This window comes from Tupaia chinensis, unplaced genomic scaffold, assembly GCF_000334495.1.
Source record: "Tupaia chinensis unplaced genomic scaffold, TupChi_1.0 Scaffold144255_1, whole genome shotgun sequence".
NCBI classification, from domain to species: domain Eukaryota; kingdom Metazoa; phylum Chordata; class Mammalia; order Scandentia; family Tupaiidae; genus Tupaia; species Tupaia belangeri.
Window position 1 is genome coordinate 5041308 of NW_006204113.1, and position 16951 is coordinate 5058258.

The window sequence follows — 16951 nt, forward strand, 5'->3', positions numbered from 1 at the left end:
TTTCCCTAAGCCCCTGAACTTTGACCCAATCTTGAGCTTGTGCAAGCATTAGGAATTTAAGGAAGCATGGTAACAAGAGACAGTCTTTTTTAGCAGCCTTACTGAGAATCATTGAATCACAAACAAAATAATTCCCTATTCATTTACTTCATGATGCCAGGGCTTACCCAACTTCTCACGCCCAGTTGTTTCTAATCTTGTTTTACTTTTATCTACAAAAGTATAAGTTGACCTTTGAACAATGTAGGGGTTAGGAGTGTCAACCGTTAAATAATAGATTCACTAAAAGAAAAATGGTGTTTATTTGGGAATAGGCTTTGTGATAAGGAATATACCTGTCATAGTAAACTACAAGCATATTCAGGGAAATAAGGGAGGATAGGGTTTTTAAAGCAAAAATGAGGAGGGATTATATAAGTTGTTTTAGATAGTTATCCTTGGCTACGAAGATCAAGGTGATGTCAGTACAACGTTAGGAAGACGGTTTCTGCACAGATGTTGCAATATTGTGGTTCTGGCAGAGTCCTTGTGATGGTTCTTGCCATCACAAGGCATACTTGCATGAGAACTGCACTCTTCATGGCCTTCCCCAGCTCCATTTAGTTGAGATTTAACACAAGTCAACACAAGTGACTTTAATTCTGACAACTTGCACAGAGTTGCCAACCCCCAGCTGGTCAAAAACCCAAGTATAATTTTAGACTCCTCAAATGCCTAACTACTAATAAGTAGCCTACTCTTGACTGGAAACCTTAAAAAAATGTAAACAGTTGACTAACTCACATTTATTTACTATGTGTAGTATGTACTCTATTTTTATAATAAAAGAAGGTAGAGAAAGAAAGTGTTATTAAGTAAATAATGAAAAGAAAGTACATTTACAGTATTTATTAGAAAAAAAACCCATGTGTAAGTGGACCCACGCAGTTCAAACCCATGTCATTCAAGAGCCGACTGTAATTCTTTATTTCCTTTACTCAAAGGTACTTGCACATATTATGGTCAGCATGTTCTCTTTGCTATAGTGTTTTTTTTTTTAATTTAGTTTTATTATGATGATGATTATTTTTAAATACTTGATTGCTGTCACATAATTTGAGAATTTAACCAACATGAAATTTACCTCAGACCAGTTCAGTTGAGAATACTATACACGTTATCATTGACAGGTAATAAACCATTTCTGTGTCCTACAAATGTCTTGCCTCTGTTTTTTCTCCCTGATTTCCTTTCCTAAAACCTTCCCCTCTCCCACCCTCCTTCCACCACTGTCTCCAGTGTCCATAACTATTTTCACTGCTTTTATGTCCTTCAATCTTTCAGTCTCTGCCATAGTGTGCAGACAGTATATATTATGTGGAGACATACAATGTCTCTCTTTCATAGCCTGGCTTGCTTCACTCAGCAATAAATCTTCCATTTTCGACCACTTGCTATCAAATGCCAGGGTCTTGTTTTTTATGGCTGAATAGTATTCCATAGAGTCTATGTGGCACACTTTTTCAGTCCATTCATCTGTTCATGGACATTTGGGTTGGCTCCATGTCTAAGCAATTGTGAATAATGCTGCAATAAACATTGATGTGTAAGTGCTTTCCAGACTGTGCATTCTCCTGTTCTTTAGGTAGATACCCAGGAGTGGAATTGCTGGACCATATGGCAGTTTTATTTATAGATCTTTAAGAAACCTCCATATTCCTTTCCACAGTGGCTGAACCAATACACATTCCCACAAATAGTGTAGGAGAGTTCCCCTTTCACCACAACCCTGCCAACATGTATCATTTTTTGGTATTTTTAATCTTTGCCATACTGACAGGGGTTAATTGATATCTCATTGTGGTTTTAATCTGCATCTTCCTTATGATAAGGGATGTTGAGCATTTTCTCATATGCTTTTTGGTTATTCATATGTCTTCCTTAGGGAATTTTTTGTTCAGCTCATTTCTCCATCTTTTAAATGGGTTATTTTTTTTTTTTTCAAGTAAGCCACTTGAGTTACCTGTGTATTCTGGTTATCAGTCCCTTTTTTGAGGCATGGTTTACAAAAAATATCCTCTCATTCTGAGGGTTATCAATTCACACTAATTACTATGTCCTTTGCTGTGCAGAAACTTCTTAATCTGATGTAATCCCACTTGTCTATTTGGGGGATTATTGGCTGTGCTTTTGTGGTCTTATTTAAGAAGTCTTTGCCTACCTCAAGGTCTTCCAGAGTTTTTCCAGTATTTTCCACCAGTAGTTTCATAGTTTGAGGTCTTAGGTTCAGATCTTTGATCCATTTTGAGTAGATTTTTGTTAATGGTGAAAGAGACAGATCCAGTTTTATCTTTCTGCAGGTGGATATCCAGTTTTTCCAGCACCATTTGCTAAAATGGTTTTCCTTTTCCACTGGATTGCCTGGTATCCTTTGTCAAAGATCAGTTGGCTGTATGTTTGGGGGGTTTATTTCTGGGATCTCTTCCATTGGTCTATTGTCTGATTTTGTGCCAATACCATGCTGTTTGATTATCACAGTTTTATAATATATTTTGAGGTCAGGGAGTGAGATGCTGCCCACTCCACTCTTCAAGTGCAGGATCGCTTTGGCAATACAGGGTCTTCTTTGATCCCAGGCAAATTCTATGATTGTCTTTTCTAGATCTGAGAAGAATGTCTCTGATAACTTGATTGGAATTATGTTAAATATGTAGACTAATTTGGGTAGAATTGTCATTTTGATTATATTAATTCTTCCAATCTAGGAACATGGCTGTCCTTCCACTTTTTTGTGTCTGTTTTAGTATCTTTTTTAAGATTTTCATAGTTTTCCTTGTAAAGGTCTTAGACTTCTTTTGTTAAGTTTATCCCTAGGTATGTTATACATTTTGTGGTTATGGATTATTTTCTTCAGTTCTACTTCAGTCAACCTGTTGTTCATATATAGAAATGCTATAGGTTTTTGGATGTTGATTTTGTATCCTATCACTTCACTCTATTCATTTATTACTTTGAGAAGTTTTTTCATGCATACTTTTGGGAATTCTATGTATACTATCATGTCATCTGCAAATAAAGATATTTTCAACTCTTTGTTCCCTATATGAATTCCTTTTTTATTATTCTCTTTTCTGATTGCATTGGCTAGGACTTTCAGTAGTACTATATTGAAAAGGAATGGAGAAAGTGGGTAGCCTTCTCTTGTACTTCTTTCAGTATAACATCAGCTATAGGTTTTTCATATATAGATTTTATTGTGTCGAGAAATGACCCTTCTATGCCAATTTTGCTAAGAGCCTTAATCATGAAAGGATGTTGTATTTTGTTGAATGCTTTCTCTGCATCTATTGAAATGATAGGGTGTATTATGTTTATGGTCTTGCATATGGTGAACTGCCCTTGCATCCCTGGAATAAAGCCTATCTGGTTGTGATGAATAATCTTTTTGATATATTATTGGATACAATTTGCAAGTATCTTGCTGAGGTTTGCATTTACATTTATTAGGATATTGGTCTGTAGTTTTCCTTTTTTGTCATGTCTTTATCTGTTTAGAGAACGAGGATGATGGAGGCTTCATAGTATGAATTTGGGAGTTTTCCTTCCTTTTGGATACTTAGAAATATTTTGAGTAGAAGGAAGGTTAAGATATATTATTGGATACAATTTGCAAGTATCTTGCTGAGGTTTGCATTTACATTTATTAGGATATTGGTCTGTAGTTTTCCTTTTTTGTCATGTCTTTATCTGTTTAGAGAACGAGGATGATGGAGGCTTCATAGTATGAATTTGGGAGTTTTCCTTCCTTTTGGATACTTAGAAATATTTTGAGTAGAAGGAAGGTTAACTCTTCTTTAAAAGTTTTGTAGAATTCAGAAGTGAAGCCATCAGGACCTGGGCCTTTCTTTGTTGGGAGGTTATTTATTACTGATTAAATCTCATGACTTATTATGGATCTCTTCAGGATTTCTATTTCCTTCTGATTCAATCTTGGTAGATTATATGCTTCCAAGAATTTGTCCATCTTCTCCATGTTCTCTTGTTTGTTGGCATATAGTCACTTATAGTATCCTCTACTGATGTTTTATATTTCTATTGTGTCTGTTGTAATATTGCCTGTTTCATTACATAATGATTTATCGGATTTCTTTCTTTCTTCTTCTTAATCAATCTAGCTAATGGTGTGTTGATCTTGTTAATCTTTTCAAAGAACTAGCTTTTGCTTTTGTTTATTTTCTTTATAGTTCATTAACTTTCTATTTCATTTATTTCTCCTCTTTATTATTTCTTTTCTTCTGACTTTTTTTTTTGTCATTGTTGTTTTTCCAATTCCCTGAGGCATGGTGTTAGGTTATCTATTAGCCACCTTCCCATCTTTTTCTTATGTGCACTAATTACTATGGATTTCCCTCTTATGACTACTTTTGCGGCGTCCCATAGAGTACAGAAACTCGTGTACTCATTATCATTTGTTTCCATAAATCTTTTGATTTCAGACTTATTTTTTCAGTAGTTGAGAAACCATTCAAAAGTAGATAATTTGGTTTCTATGCATTTGTGTATTTTTCATGAAATTAATATCAAGTTTAATTCCATCATGGTCAGAGAAGATACTGGATATATGTTTCTATGCCTTTGAAACGGTAAAGACTTGATTTGTGCTCTATCATATAGTCAATCTTTGAAAAGATTCCATGTGGGGATGAAAAAAATGTATATTTTGTGTTTTGGGGGTGGAAAGTTCTATAGATATCAGTCATGTCCATTTGATTTACTGTATCTTTTAGGTCCTGTATCTCTCTGCTTATTTTTTGTCTAGAATATCTGTCTAAAGGAGATAATTGGGTGTTGCAATTCCCTACAATTATAAAGTTGCACCCTATCTCTCCTTTTAGCTCTAGGAGATTTTCTTTCATGTATTTAGGTGCTCCGGAGTTGGGTGCACAGATATTTGTAAGCATTAAATCTTCTTGATGAATTAGCACTTTAGTAATATATAGTGCCCTTTTTTGTCTCTTCTTAGAGTTTTTGTCTTAAAGCCTTTTTTTTAATCTAAAATCAGTATTGGGACTCCAGCCCTTTTTAGATTTCCATTTGAATTGAATACCTTTTTCCACTCCTTCACTTTTAGTCTACGTATGTGCTTATTCATAAGGTGATTTCTTGTAGGCAACAGAGGGTTTCTGTTTTTTCATTTGTTTGTTTGTTTGTTTATTTATTTATTTATTTATTTATTTATTTATTTATTCCCATTCAGCCAGTCTGTAGCCCTTGATCAGAGATTTAATTCATTAATGTTCAATGTTATTATCAATATTTCTGGACATGTTCCTATCATTAAGAAAGCCATTTTTTGATTTGTTTGTTCTCTTACATATGTCTGACTTTAGTTTTCCTAGTGTAGCATCCCCTTCAGAACTTCTTGAAGAGCTGATCTGGAGTATTTAAATTCTTTCAGGTGTTGTTTATATGAGAATGTTTTTTATCTTTTCTCCTCATATGAAGGATAATCTTGCTTAGTATAGTATTGCTTTAAATTGATTTTCATTTAACACTGAATGTACTTCCCATGCCTGCATTATTTTCAATTAGACATCCAATGTTAACTTGAAGGGATAACTTTTGTAAATAACTTGATATTTCTCTCTTGACAATTTTAGTGTCTTGTCTTTGTCCAATTGGTTTTGGCCAATCTGCCTATGATGTGCTTTGGAGAAGATCATCTTGGTTGATTCTATTTGGGGTCCTTTGTATTTCTTGGGTCTGAATATGTAAACACCTCTCTGGGTATGGAAAGTTTTCTTCCAGGATTTCATTGAATATATTATCAATGTCCTTATTATTTTCTTCAACTTGATTATACCAATTATTTGGATGTTTGGGTGCTTAATGATATCTACTATTTCTCATATATAGTTCTCATTTTTCTCTGTTATTGCTTCAGTCTTTTTTGATATATTTTTTATGTCAGAGAGATTTTTGTCTTCTACATTTTAGATTCAATCTTCCACATGATCTAATCTGCTTTTAATACTTTTGAGGGAGGTTTTAATTTCCTGTATCACAGCCTTCATCTCTAACAATTCTTTTTGATTCTTTTTTATGGTGTCTATTTCTTCTTTCCAATCATGAAAAGAGTTCCTCATCTCCTGGTGCTTGTTGTCTCTTTTTTCTTGCATTTCATTTAGTTTTGTCAGTATAAATATTCTGAATTGTTTATCTGACATTTCCACAAGTTCCACTGCGTTTTCTGTGGATGATGAAGAATTGATGTTTTCCCTTGTGGGAGAGATATTTTGTTGGTTGCTCATATTTCTTGTGCCTCTGTGATGGTTTCTAGTCATCCGGTGATTTATACATTTCTTCCTAAATTCTTCAAGTTAATTCTGAATGTTCAGAGGCACATGGGAGTAGATGATTGGTGAACTCTCTGCTACTCTACCTCACTGTTGCTCACAGCAACCCGTACTGTTGCCACCGGCCTTGGGAGATTCAAAGTCCTTCTAGTTTCTAGAGAACAGGTATGCCTGGAACTGAGCTGCTGAGCTTTAATTGAGGAATTCAGAAGGGATCATGCCATGCACTTCAGAAAACACTGAAGTCTTAGAATTCAAAGGCATGTGGCAGGGGATAAGTCACAGTCTCTTTGCAGCTCAGTCTTCCTGCTGCTCAGTGTAGCCAGGCTAGATGCTGGAATAGATGTCCTGATGGTGCAGGGAGTGGGGCAAGATCTTCTCAGAGTCCCAGTCAACACACCTGAGAATTCAAACTTGAGTGGGGGAGGGGATAATCCTTGGGTCTCTTCAACATAGCTTTTTAGTCCTGAATGGCTTGCTGTAGGGCCAAGCCCTTAGCTGGAATGCATGTCCTGATGGGGCAAGGAGGGGTGCAAAGTCTTCTCAAAGACCCAGCCAACATACCTGAGAGTTCAAAGGCAAGTGGAGAAAGCATGAGCCACAGGTCTCTGAAACACAGGCTTCTAGTCCTAAGGCAATACCCTTCACTGAATGGGATCACTATGGTGTTTTAAAATAAAGTCCTTCCTTATCTAAACCTGAGTTCATTTTTATTTTATGGTAGAATATGGTTAATTATACTTTGAAGAAAGAGCTATTTGAAGAAAGGGACTATTTCTTTGAAAAGTTATTATAATGGGACCAGCAGTTAGCAAAATGGCTGTGTCACTGGACTCCCACATAGCTGACCACGGTTCAAGTCCCAGACCTGGCGGTTTAAGCTCACACCAGGCATGTGTGCATGCGTGCCCAAAATCCTGAGAGGAAAATGGAAGAGAAGGGATTGCGGCATGGCCATCCCCCCTAGGAGGTGATTTCTCGCTTTCTATCTCTCTGTCTCTCTCTGTCTTTCTGGTGGGCGTACGTGCCCTATAGCAAAAAAAAAAAAGTTTTTATAATGATAATGACAATGATATCAACCATTGGTTTCCTTAGTTTTTATATTTCCTCAACACTTGTTCATTCTCTGCTGTGTCACAGCCACACTACATAGTTATATGTAATTCTAATCTGTTTCCTCACTTCCCATTTTTCTTCATACCACTGCTAGTTGCCCTCTGCTCTCTCACATTCACCTGTTCACTATTGATCATCTACATGCCAAATCTTACAGATGTCTCTACATCTTTATTTTCTCTTCACTCCTCTGGGTCACTTGACACTGATGAAAAAAAACCTGTACTCTTCCCTTTGGCAGTATTTATTCTGATTTGCCGTTTGTATCCCCCTTCCTCTCACCGTGCTTCAAATATTGGTGTTCCTAGTTTTTGCTGCATTCTGCATTCTGGGTGACCTCCGCCATTGTTTATATATTGGTGACTCCTTTATTCCCATTCCAAGTCCATATCTTGCCAATGAAGTATAGATCACTTAGCCAACTGCCTTTCTGAAGTATGTATTTTTAAAGATCTCATTTTTTTATTCTTTTTTTAAAAGAATTATTTTCATTTAACTTTATTTAATTATTTATTTATTTTAATTTGACCAGAGAGGGACAGAGCGAGAGAGAGAGAAAGTGAGAAAGCAAGCCACCAGGTCCGGGACTCAAACTGTGGTCGGCCATGTGGGAGTCCAGCGCCCTTAACCACCACACCATCTGGAGGTCCCGATAATGTTATTTATTTATTTATCTTAATTTTTTTAGGAGAGGTTTTTGCTATAGGGTACATGCGCTCGCCAGAATGACAGAGAGAGAAAGAGAGACAGAAAGTGACAAATCACCCCCCAGGGAGGATGGTCACGCAGCAATCCCTTCTCCTCCATGGGATCTTGGGCACGCATGCACACGTGCCGGGTGTAAGTTTAAGCCACCAGGTCTGGGACTCAACCGTGGTTAACTACATGGGAGTTCAGCGACATAGCCATTACACTAACTCCTGGTCCCTTTATTTTTTCTTTATTCTTGATAGAGTGTGTGTATGCACACATGAGAGCCAAATAGGGAGATCAACAGATGGAAAGAAAATGGGCCCCCAATGGGGCCTGATTGTGCTGCAGTCTTCTTCCTCTGGTTATTTATCCTGTTAGGATACTAGCTGTGTGCACATGTTCCTGGTGCATTGCCACTGGGGCCAGGATTCAAACCCCAGTCAACCATGTGCACAGCATGGATGGGGCTGGCTAAATATTTCATTTCACCAGTCCAGAACTGAGCTCCTAGTCAATACTTTATATCTTTATGTCTTATCTTTCTCCATGTTTACTTACCTACTCCATTTATATATTCCATAAAGTTTTGTTGAACCTCTACCTGTGTCAACTACTTCAGCTAAGTACTAAAGACAAAGTGATAAATACGAAAGACATAGTTATCGCCCTGTGGAATTGTACAGCCTAATGAGAGAGATAGACATCAAATAATTACACAAGTTATTATTTAATTATGATTGTAGTGGCCAGTGGTTGGTGCACCAGCAAGTCACAATTCTTTGTGAGGCTGACCCACATGGAAAGGTTCCAGGTTCATGACCAGAGACCTCCCCTGAGAACACCAGGGCTGGCTGTAGTGGGGGGTAAATTGTAGTATCAAGACTCTGTTTGAAGTGCTGTCTCTCTCTTTCTGTCTGTCTCTCTCTTTCATGGAAGAACTAAAATATTTTTTAATTAAAAATAATTATGATTATAATGATTTCAGTGAAGGAAAAGCAGGAAGTTTTATGTCAGGTGCCTTAGGCATTATAGATATAACCTTCTCCCTTTGTAAATTGTACCTCCTTTGTATCTCACCAGTCCATTTAAGAGGGACTTCATAGAAAACCCACTTTTTCAGATCAGGCCCTCATTCCCTGGATTGATATAGTGACCTTTTAAACCTTTCTCCCAGTCTAAATCCCCCTATTTTCACAGTGAATAGGATCATGCCAGGAATCTGAGCCTCTCAGCCAGATCTGTGCATTGACTCTAATCATGCCTTTCTTCTAAAGAAATCTTGTGATAGCATTGTTCTAACTTCTGGGTAAAAGTCAGGTATGCCCCACAAAACCCCTTGTGGTATAGCCACTCTATCCTCAACACCTTCATAGGAAAACTAATTTCAAACTACACCAAGCTCCTTGCTTCTCCTTAAATGTTTTATCTTCTCTGTCCTGAAGCCTTTGTACTGCTCTCATCATTTTCAGTGCCTCTGTAGTGGGACTTAGTAAAATTCAGAAAGGTCAGAAGACTGTGATGTCTTCACTGTCAGTTAGGCATCTTCTCGAGAGAAGATTCTACATTTTCTCTCTTTATTTCTGTTGTGGTGTGTGGCACCTGACAGATACTTAATAATGTGGGTGTTTATATAATGAATGAAATGACATTAGGCCTAGATTATAATATAATATTTCCATGTTCATTCAATAAGTCATAGGTTTGGGTTTTCAAAAAGCAGCTATGATTCTTCCAAATTTTTGCTTTAGAAGGGCAGACGGGGAATGCTATTTATAATTTTTTAAAAATAAAAACGAGTATGTGGTTATATCTAATGCTTCTCTTTAAATTACAAGTTTAGTTCTTGTTCTGAATTTACTTTTATTGTATTTTTCCTTCTGCAGTTTCTCTCTTTACCATCAAATTTCTCCCTACATGTTCTAAGAACCAGCAAGTAAGGTAGTGGCACATGACTTGGGCTTAGATTGAGGTAGCTGGATTCAAGAAATAAGCTTTGGGCCAGCAGGTAGTGTGATGGTGAAGGTGTTATACTCCCATAAGGCCAGTACAAGTCCTGGATCTGGTGGTTTGCTTTCTCACTTTCCCTCTCTCTCTGTCTCTCTCTGGTGAGCACAATGCCTTACAGCAAATTTAAAAAATTAATAATTATAATAAATAAAGTTAAATAATTCTTTAAGAAAAGGAAATATGCTTCATTATCATTTAGATCCCTAATTGTTGAACCAATTTTAACAAGGAATACTTTTCCTTGTTCTTGAAGACCCAATATTCTGATTATTACTGATTGAATCTTCTTTAACCATAAGACCTATTTGGAGAAAGGTCACATAATTCAGACCTCCTCAAAAAGTGACTCCCTAGATTTAGAGGTACTAGATAGTCTACAGGGTTTGTTCAGATGGTAGAAACTAAGGCTTTACCCGAGGTATATTGAATTATAGTCTCTGACAGTGGGAACCACAAGTCCTCATGGTATTGAGCTCTCCAGGCTATTTCGATTCACTGAACTTACATTACTGCTGATATGGTGTTTAAAAAGTCAGCTTCTTTATTAAGATAATTTTGAGTTCAAATATTGGTACTGTCACTTACTAATTGCATGTCTTTGGCAAATTAAGGATTTCTCAAGCAGACGTATCAGAATCCTAGATACTAGAGAGAAATCTCTTATCCCAGAGCCTAGAGTACCTGTTCACCAGGTGGCGTAGCCCCAAGACAGCAAAAACCCAATATATACTCACAACAAAACTGGCTGCTTCTAATCCTGACCATGCCCAGGTGTTTCAAAGTGCTTTTATTTTTTTTTTCTTTCCACTTCTTTTACATTAGTTTAGTTTAAAATAACTAAGCTCATTCATTTTTATGATCAAAACATCTGGGAAAAACCAGGAGTTTCTATTGCATTTTTAATAGGGTAAGTGAATTTAATCCTTATTTCCTGCAGCTGCTATTTCCCCTCCTACTGAGTTCTTGGGCATTCATTCCACACCAACACAACATGATTTCTTCGCATGGTTTTTAAGAGTAAGCCTTCTTTCCATTTTCAGGCAGCTCACCAGGAATCTGTAATTCTACAAGGTGTGTAAGCACAAATGAGCAAATAAGGTCTTAGTCAAGGTGACCTGGGGAGTTCAAGGCCAGAGGCTGAGATAGGGCAAAGAATTTCCAATGAAAAGATTCAGAATTTGCTTTCCTACTTCTCCCACCATTCACCTCTCTAAATCAAATGGGCTTGCTGCTTTATGAATCATCTGGGAGGAGCTCTCCGTGGTGCTGACACATGGATGTCACTGCTTCTTTTATTTGTATTATAATTGTTGCTATAGCGTACCTGTATTCGTGCTTTATTGTGGCCCCAAATTCCAAATTCCAGGTTGAGTATCCTTTTCTACATATCAGTGATTTTCAAATACAATTTTATTTTATTAGCAGCAAAACTTTCCTTATCTTTTGCTCCTAAAATAGTTTATAGAACTTTTAGTATGGACAACAGATTCACATGCTGCTGTCTGACTACAGCAGAGTTGGTGACCCAGAGCCCCACCCATTGCCCATTCTTCCATGCCACCTTTCTTGTAATCTTCGTAAGTCTGAATATTATAAATAAAAGTGGGTAAACCACTACACTATAAAGTTAAAAACCATAAATGAAGACCCAAAACCAAGATTGGTTTTTATTCTTTTTGTGTGTGAGTTTATTCTTGCAAGGTTGTATGTCTTTGTTGGCACTAACATTAACTTTCAGATATATAAATAAAATGAAAGTGGATGAATCTCTGGAAGCCTTGGAAAACTATACCCACCGAAGCCTCTTATACCTGTCTTGCTGTCACTTAGCAGGGAACAGAAATCATAAAGCTTGTAATTTATAGCCTTAGTCTGACAGAATTGTTTAACATTGACTATAACTCAAGCTTTTTCTCAACCATTGCATAAGTCATGATAATTACTCAGGGTCCCAATGGGCAGAGAGAGATGGAGATCTGCTGCCTTATAGGCCTTTCGTCTTCTTACAGGACATGCACATCATCAGTACAGATGAGAGCCAAGTGTTTGCAGCAGTCCAAGAATGGAACCAGAATGACACGTACAACCTTTACATCTCAGACACCCGTGGAATCTACTTTACTCTGGCCATGGAGAATATTAAGAGTAGCCGAGGTCTAATGGGAAACATCATTATTGAATTGTATGAGGTATGTAGCCAAAGTTGGCCCTCCTCTGTATCTGTCTCTCTTTTTCATTAGTTTTAGTGGTTTTGTCATAAACATAATCACTGGAGTCCTGAGTTCAGATCCCAGCTATACCTCATAGAAATTGTGTGGCTTTGAGCAAGGGAATTAACTTTCCTATGCTTTGATTCCCGTAAAATGGAGACAACATATTTACCTGATGAGATTATAGTGAAATAAGAAATAAAATAATTAAAACATCTAGTTGGTGGCTGACTCAATAAACTTGACATTCTTGTATGTATAAGCCAGGCGTGAAGGTGTTGGTCCAGCTGATGTCTTAAGTAGTTTTTCAAACTCTATGCTTCTTTTTATGATCTCAGGGTAGAGAGAGTAGTGCTACTTATGTTCCTTAAATTATTTAGAAAATTATTTTTTATTGTTATTTTTTTTTTATAGAAAGTGAGTTCATATGAGGGGTGAAAAAGAGAAAGAATCACCCTCAACAAGGTCTTATTATACCACAATTCTCTTTCTACAGCCTTCCACCTCCGGAGGGCCCACACACACATTTGACATTTTTTTCAGGCCCAGCTGGGGATCCAAAATCATGGTCTGCCTGATGACTTTGAAGCAGAGCACTTGCATTACTGTTTTGCCACAGCAGCTGGGCTAAAAATCATGTCTTATAATACATTTTATAGGAAAAGAAAAGTAAATATTGGTGGCAAGGGTGAAGGTTTCCCTAAGATGTCACCAGATGCCATCATCTATTTAAGGTGAAGAACTGGCCTTCATATGAATAGGTAACTTACATTTTTTTCTTTTCTTTTTTTAAATTTTTTATTATCATCATAATCTTCTTTATATTACAGTGGATTACATATAACTTTACAGTGTATTACATTGTTTTTTCAAAAGGGAATGCCATGCATGTCAGTCAGTACAGAGACATTAATCTCCCCACTTCAACATTCAATATTTTTTCTATGTTTTCCCCAATCATTATTTTTATTATTCTAATTATTTTTTAAAACAGTCAATCGCTTTTTCTCATTTTGCTTGTAAAAATACTTTGCCCATCACGAAATACTTCTCAGACCAATCCAGCTGAGAATACTATACATGTCATTGTTTGTTTGTTTGTTTGTTTTTAATATGATCGATCACCAGTTCAAGAACTGTTTATCTATGAAACTGGTGATGTCACATAGAAATCAAGAAAAAAAACTAATTTCAGTGACCCTAAAGATGTGTCAGTTTTTAATACTCTTAGTGACAGTGTCTGACCTTTGATATTCCTTGCCACAGTGAAAGGACTTGACCGAGCACCTGATTATGATGGATTGATTTTATGAAAGGTGTGTCTCATTACCTAGCATTCTCTCAAGAATGGTGCTCAAACCTATACAGGCTGTGATAGTGGAAACAATTCATGGAAGAATAAGATGTTGCTTCTGGGTAGTGGCCTCAAATGGCCTGGGTGGGCTGCTCCCTGATGGGTTTTCCTCTTTGAGGAGTGGGCGTGTCTTCCAGAACAGAGGGGACATTGCATGTTTCTGCTTTGCAGTGATCTCGTCTGAGCAGTGCCTGTCAAAGTTCAAGTATCCCTACACCACTGTCTTTGTTGACTTCTCAGTTACTGAAAGTGGTGGAAAACTTTAAGGTTGTTGCTATTTAGTGAGATACAGGAATGATAGCACAAAGGTTTGGGGTGAATGACTTTACATCTGAAAGGAAAAAAAAATAAAGGAATGAATGTCACTGGGTAGATAACATAATCAGTAGAAATACCCTGATTTCCTAGGAGGTAACTAATGAGTGCTGAAATTATTTCCTTTAACAAGGTCCCAGTTTTGAAAATGTCTCAAATTTCTTCTTAGTGTAATGACTGATAGAGATGACTAAAGGTGTACATAGCTTTGGGAAATTTGCATTTCAGAGACTCTAATCATACTAAGAGATAGAAATGCACCATTGTTATTGGGCAATATGTCACATCTTAGAATGTTTGGATGGATGTTCCCAGGACCGAGGCCATTTCTTGTTCTTATTTGTACAAATAAGGCTATAGAGGGCAGGTGGAGTGGTGGTTAAGGGCACTGGACTCCTGCATGGCCAACTGTGATTCAAGTCTCGGACCTGGTGGCTTACTTTCTCATTCTGTGTGTGTGTGTGTGTGTGTGTGTGTGTTTGTGTGTGCGTGTGTGTGTGTAAACCACTCTGGTTGAATTAAAATACTTACATACATACATATATAAATAGAGTTAAATAAAATAATCCTTAAAAAAATAAGGCTACAGAGATAAGAGGATTATTCATGCTCCTATGGCCAGACCAAAACAGGAGAGAGTTGACATTGCTGCAGATAACCTTACAATTGAGAAATCCCTATTTCTTTGGCCCTCTTGGTACAGTGGATGAGTATGCCACTGTGCTGTTCCTCTTCTAAGAAAGGGAGCCTGAAACTCCTTGGTCATTAAGAACAGTGAGACATTGAGATCTAAAGTGAGGCATGAATCAAAATGAAGAATGTTCCCAGATACATGTAATTTTTTTCTTCTTGTTGAAGTTGGTCTTGTGTTTTCAGTCTTACTGGGGTAAAACAAAACACATGGTGCCATTGCATCTGGACAAATTTCTTTAGAGCTTGCTCTGTTGAGCTTTCTGTTCAATTTTACCAGAGTTGGTTGTGTCCCTTCTTTAATTCTATGAGGAAGGCAGGATGAATGAGATATGTTTCTTTCCCTCAGGAAGCTTGCAATCTGGTTTGCTGGATTTTAAGGGGTCAGTAAACAGAGTTCTTTTATTGTCTACCCAAGACTAGAACCAATTGAGACAGAGTCAAGGGGTGAGAAAAAGGAGATTAAACACAACTTTGTTGCTTAAAAAAGATTATTTTTTTCTTTCATGGGAAGGGAAGAGACATGCACTTTTTATAAGACCACACTGTGATCTTCACCTAGGCTTCCAGTCAGCCAGTACCACAGCCAGTGTGCATCATGACATATTCAGGCCACCCTGGAACTTGAAACCTGGGCCTTCCCGTATGTCTCCAGCATTGTACAACAGCACCCTACTATCCATACCCAGTTTTGTTGCTTTTAAAAATTATTTGGGGAGCGGCCTTCGGTTAGCATAATGGCTATGTTGCTGGACTCCCATGTAGTCGACCACTGTTCGAGTCCTGGACCCAGTGGCTTAAACTCACGCTGAGTGTGTGTGCGTGCGTGCCCAAGATCCCAAGAAGAGAATGGAGGAGAAGGGATTGTGGCATGACCATTCCCCCTGGGGGGTGATTTCTCACTTTCTGTCTCTCTGTCTCTCTCTGTCTGTCTGGTGAATGCATGTGCCCTATAGCAAACGACTCTCAAAAATAAGTATTTGGGGCACCAGCAGTTGGCATAATGGGTATGTTGCTGGACTCCCATGTAGTCGACCACTGTTCGAGTCCTGGACCCAGTGGCTTAAACTCACGCTGAGTGTGTGTGCGTGCGTGCCCAAGATCCCAAGAAGAGAATGGAGGAGAAGGGATTGCGCCATTGCCCCCCCTGGGGGGGGGGGTGATTTCTCACATTCTGTCTCTCTTTCTCTCTCTGTCTTTCTGGTGAGTGCATGTGTCCTATAGCAAAAAACCTCTCCAAAAACAAACAAACAAACAAAACAAAAACCAAAGAAATTATTTGGTAAGAAATGGGATTGCTAATAGGCCAGAATTAGATTGATCCATCCAGATATGGGCAGAAATGGTAAATCAAAGGGTTTTCTATAGAAGACTGTTTCTATAACTCCATAGCATTGAGGTATAGCACATGTGATCTTTGCAGGCAGGTCCCAAAAGAGAGAGGAGAAGATGAATGTGCATGCCCAGTTCTTTTTCTTTTCTTTCTTTTTCTTTTTCTTTTTTTTTTTTTTTCAGTTACCAATCTGATTATCAATGTTTTTGCCCTGGGGAGGATAGAGTGAAGAAATGGGAGACATCCCAAATACTAAGAATGACATGCGCCAAGGATTGGACAGAGGGTGTAGATTTCTGAGAAAATGAGCTAGCCAGTCTAATTGTGCAGAATGGATGCTTGTCAGGGACGAGAATGTGGGCTGGATAAGTAACTGGATTTTAGATCCTGGAAGGCATTTAATACTAAGTAAATAAATTGGAGCTTGACATTATCTAGACTATAGCCATATTGAAGATATTTAGAGGGCAAAGCTGTTTTGTACCTGGAAAGACATTCTCTGGTTCGAAGGTAAAGCTCAATTTAATTGGACTCTAGGGGTCATTAGAATTTAACCTTCTTTAATTGAGATTCTCATAGAAACTGAGATTGTGTACCATATGGTCAGTTAGCAAAGAGACTACAATTTTTCTGGACTCTAAGTGCCCTTGAGTAATGCAGCTGGGAAAAACAGTAAATTTTCATATTCATTTCAGCTAAATTAACATACTTTCAAGGACTGTATTTTGTTTGATAATATAAAGACTGATGCATTAAACTTATCCCATCTAGTGGAAGAATAAACACAATTATATATATATATATATTAAAAAAATAGAATATATAAATAAAACTAGAAATCACAGTCTAACTTGTATTAGAGGTGTGAGTCTACTATGTTGTTGAATTCCTAAAGGAG

The 16951-nt window shown here is 37.5% G+C and overlaps 1 protein-coding gene across 1 annotated transcript in view; it reads left to right on the plus strand.

Moving 5' to 3' along the window:
- The window catches only part of SORCS3 (sortilin related VPS10 domain containing receptor 3), a 589937-nt gene that overhangs the window by 448211 nt on the left and 124775 nt on the right, over positions 1-16951 (plus strand). The window contains exon 12 of the mRNA XM_006166440.1: positions 12161-12340. Within this exon, the coding sequence (XP_006166502.1) occupies positions 12161-12340 (180 nt within the window). The remainder of the gene's footprint in view (positions 1-12160; positions 12341-16951) is intronic.